This window comes from Silene latifolia, chromosome 1, assembly GCF_048544455.1.
Source record: "Silene latifolia isolate original U9 population chromosome 1, ASM4854445v1, whole genome shotgun sequence".
Classification (NCBI taxonomy): domain Eukaryota; kingdom Viridiplantae; phylum Streptophyta; class Magnoliopsida; order Caryophyllales; family Caryophyllaceae; genus Silene; species Silene latifolia.
Window position 1 is genome coordinate 14,389,649 of NC_133526.1, and position 2,883 is coordinate 14,392,531.

General features: G+C 39.2%; 1 protein-coding gene across 1 annotated transcript; it reads left to right on the plus strand.

The window, feature by feature from the left end:
- Positions 1–1,425: 1,425 nt before the first annotated feature.
- LOC141640933 (F-box protein CPR1-like) lies at positions 1,426–2,565 on the plus strand. The gene has a single exon (XM_074449613.1). It carries the CDS (start codon positions 1,426–1,428, stop codon positions 2,563–2,565), a length of 1,140 nt encoding a protein of 379 aa, XP_074305714.1.
- Positions 2,566–2,883: the final 318 nt, after the last annotated feature.

Sequence of the window (2,883 nt, forward strand, 5' to 3'; positions counted from 1 at the left end):
TACTTGTTACCACCCGTGCTTGTAGAATGACGTCTTTGATCGAATCCTCCTTACGGTCTCCTGAAACAATGAACAAACTGAGGGCTCGGCTTTGGACCGAGCGAACTCACTCAGACGCTCAAGTCAGTAAACTTAAAAGGATAAGTTGTTGTTACTTGGCGAAGTATGTATTGTAGAGAGATAAGGAAGATATTACCAGATGAATAGTGATTCTTAGGTTAAATTGTGGATCCTCTCCTCAATGAGAGTTGAGGAGTATTTATAGACTTTCACCTTTTGTCACGTAGTGGTCAAGTGGCCAAGTGGCTAGCAGGTGGAAAGACTGATCTACCCTCGGCCAAGGGACCCATGGCAGGCCGGCGGGCCCTGTTGACCCGCCGTCGAGGGGTCTTGGATATGAGTACGCGGATATGTGCCCCGGCTGGCTAGTTGCCCCAGCCGAGACCCAAGAGACAGGCCGACAGGCTGCGTCGGTTAGGCTGTCTAAGTCGTTGACTTGCTGTGGATACCTTTGACCTTGCTCAGTATGTTGACTCGGTCAGCGGGTGCAGAATATGCCCCATCAAGAACGTCATACGGCACTTACAAAGAATAATTATAATCGAAAACAAATCTAATGGAAACCAAAGAAAAATAATTTTCTTATAAACTAGGGATCTCAAAACAGCATCTGACAATTCGGCTTGTCCTATTATCGCTATCTTCATGTAGCTTTTGAGGGGATCCTTCGTTTGATTTATGAGAGAAAATTTACCTCTGACTGGTTCTTTAGATCGTTGACAAATCACTTTTACCCTTTGAAAGAACACGCTGCAAACCATTAACGAACTACTCTTGACCATATTACTAATGAAACTAACCCCATGAATAAATGGAAAAACCCCAAAATAAGGGACAGAAAAACGATTCTCACCAAAAGGGAGACTTTTATTGAATAAAAGATAGATATGCATACTATTGATTGAAATTTGAAATAATTTTGGGGCTTACCATCGATTGATTGATGATCGATGAGAGCCCAGAGTTTTTTTAGAGAGAGTAGGATTAAGGCTCATACTTTATCTTATTTTAATCACCTTCCCCCACAACAATACTTATTTTAATCATCTTACCCCACAATAATACCTTCCCTCCCTCCAAGTACCTTACTCCACCACAATATTTTACAATAAAATAATTATCCCCTTAATTTGCATACCTTTTTGAAAGGGGAGAGTTAAAATCAATAGGAGAGAGTATTATATAAGACTAGATACTCAAGCCTCAAATAAAAATGCACAACATAGCTCACAGTCACTCAAATAAGCAACCAAACTACTCTCCTCACAATCGCTGCAAAAAGTTGCTTTGTGAAAAAAATTCATTTGGGGGAAAATTAATTAAATCTTCAATTTGCTTATCTTAGGATTTAATCTTAGGACGTCAATGGCAGTGAGTATGAAGAACCAACAAATGTACCTCTCTGAAGATCTAATCATTCAAGAAATACTTACAAGATTGCCCATCAAATCCGTTCTTCGATTTAAGTCAGTTTCCAAACAATGGTATGCTACTCTTTCTTCTTCCGATTTCGCCAATGCCCACCTTTTGAAATCCCCTTTTTCTCACCCTAATGCTCCTGTTAACTCTTTGTTTATCATGGGTTTTGAGAATCACTGTTACCTTTTTTCTTATAATGACGAAGAAATTCCTGATAATTATAAAGATAATTTGGTTGAAATAACCGAATTCGATGGTTTGGAAGATCGTCTGACGCTTACAGGATGCTGCAATGGTTTGATTTGTTTATCTGAAGTTTCTAGTAAATGTAGTAAGTATTTCATTTTATGGAATCCGGCTACTCGTAAGCTGCACAAATATGAGTCAGATGGGTATTTAGAGCGTTTTGATGCACAAACTCGCCCTTGTGTATCTTCCGGATTTGGGTATGCATCGTCTGTTGATGACTACAAATACGTTCGAATTTTGACAAATGATTGGGGATGCCCAAATTTTAGTATTGTTCATATCTTCTCTCTGAAGGAAAATAGGTGGAGAAAAATTGATTTCGGTCATGACGCTGTTCTTCTTTTTAGACACGCGGTGCTTGTTGGTGAAAAATTATATTGGGCTGCTTATAGAACCGAAACTGGTCATTTAATTGTTAGCTTTGATTTAGGGGTTGAGAGGTTTGACGTAATTAAGATCGACTGGGATGAGTCCGATTTCTTAGTAAATATGGGAGGGTGTTTGAGCAAATGCAATTACAGTCAGAGATTTGTAGGTGACAACTTCATACACGTATTGGAACCTCCTTCTATAGTGAAATCTATTGCTCTACCAGAGGGGTTGAAATTAGACGTGACTTCTAAGACAGTCGGGTTTACTAAGACTGACAAGATTTTTGTGACGGGGCTATTCATTGATAACCAAATGGATTTGAACACAACGTTGGGGGTAGTTGACACACGTACAGAACCTGTGCAATACACAACGCTTTTGAGGTTCAATGAGTGTGTTAAGATTATAAGATATTTCTCAAGCCTAATTGCGCCCTTTCCATATGCGGAACCTTCAGAGGCATAGATACATTAATATCTATCTCCTTGCTTCTTGGCTTGTTTAAAGGCATTGTATGATGTACTATAAAAGAAACTATGTCGCTGATAGTATTTTACGTGACTGTGTTGTACGTCTTCAAAGTAGTTCTCGACATTTTCTTCAATTACTTGCACCAGGTGACCAAGTCGATTAGTTTATTGCACAAGTAGGCTTATTATCAGATAGTAGTGCACATGAATTTGTATTTGTTTGGACTAATTTGCTCTAGTTCAGGCCTGTGTCCGTCGTGGAATTTCAGAGCTCGTACGAATTGTTTCGGATTCATTAAGTAAGCATTGGACT

What these genes read in the sequence shown, in the direction of transcription:
- LOC141640933 (XM_074449613.1), top strand. Translation starts at nt 1,426, where the DNA reads ATGGCAGTGAGTATGAAGAACCAACAAATGTACCTCTCTGAAGATCTA.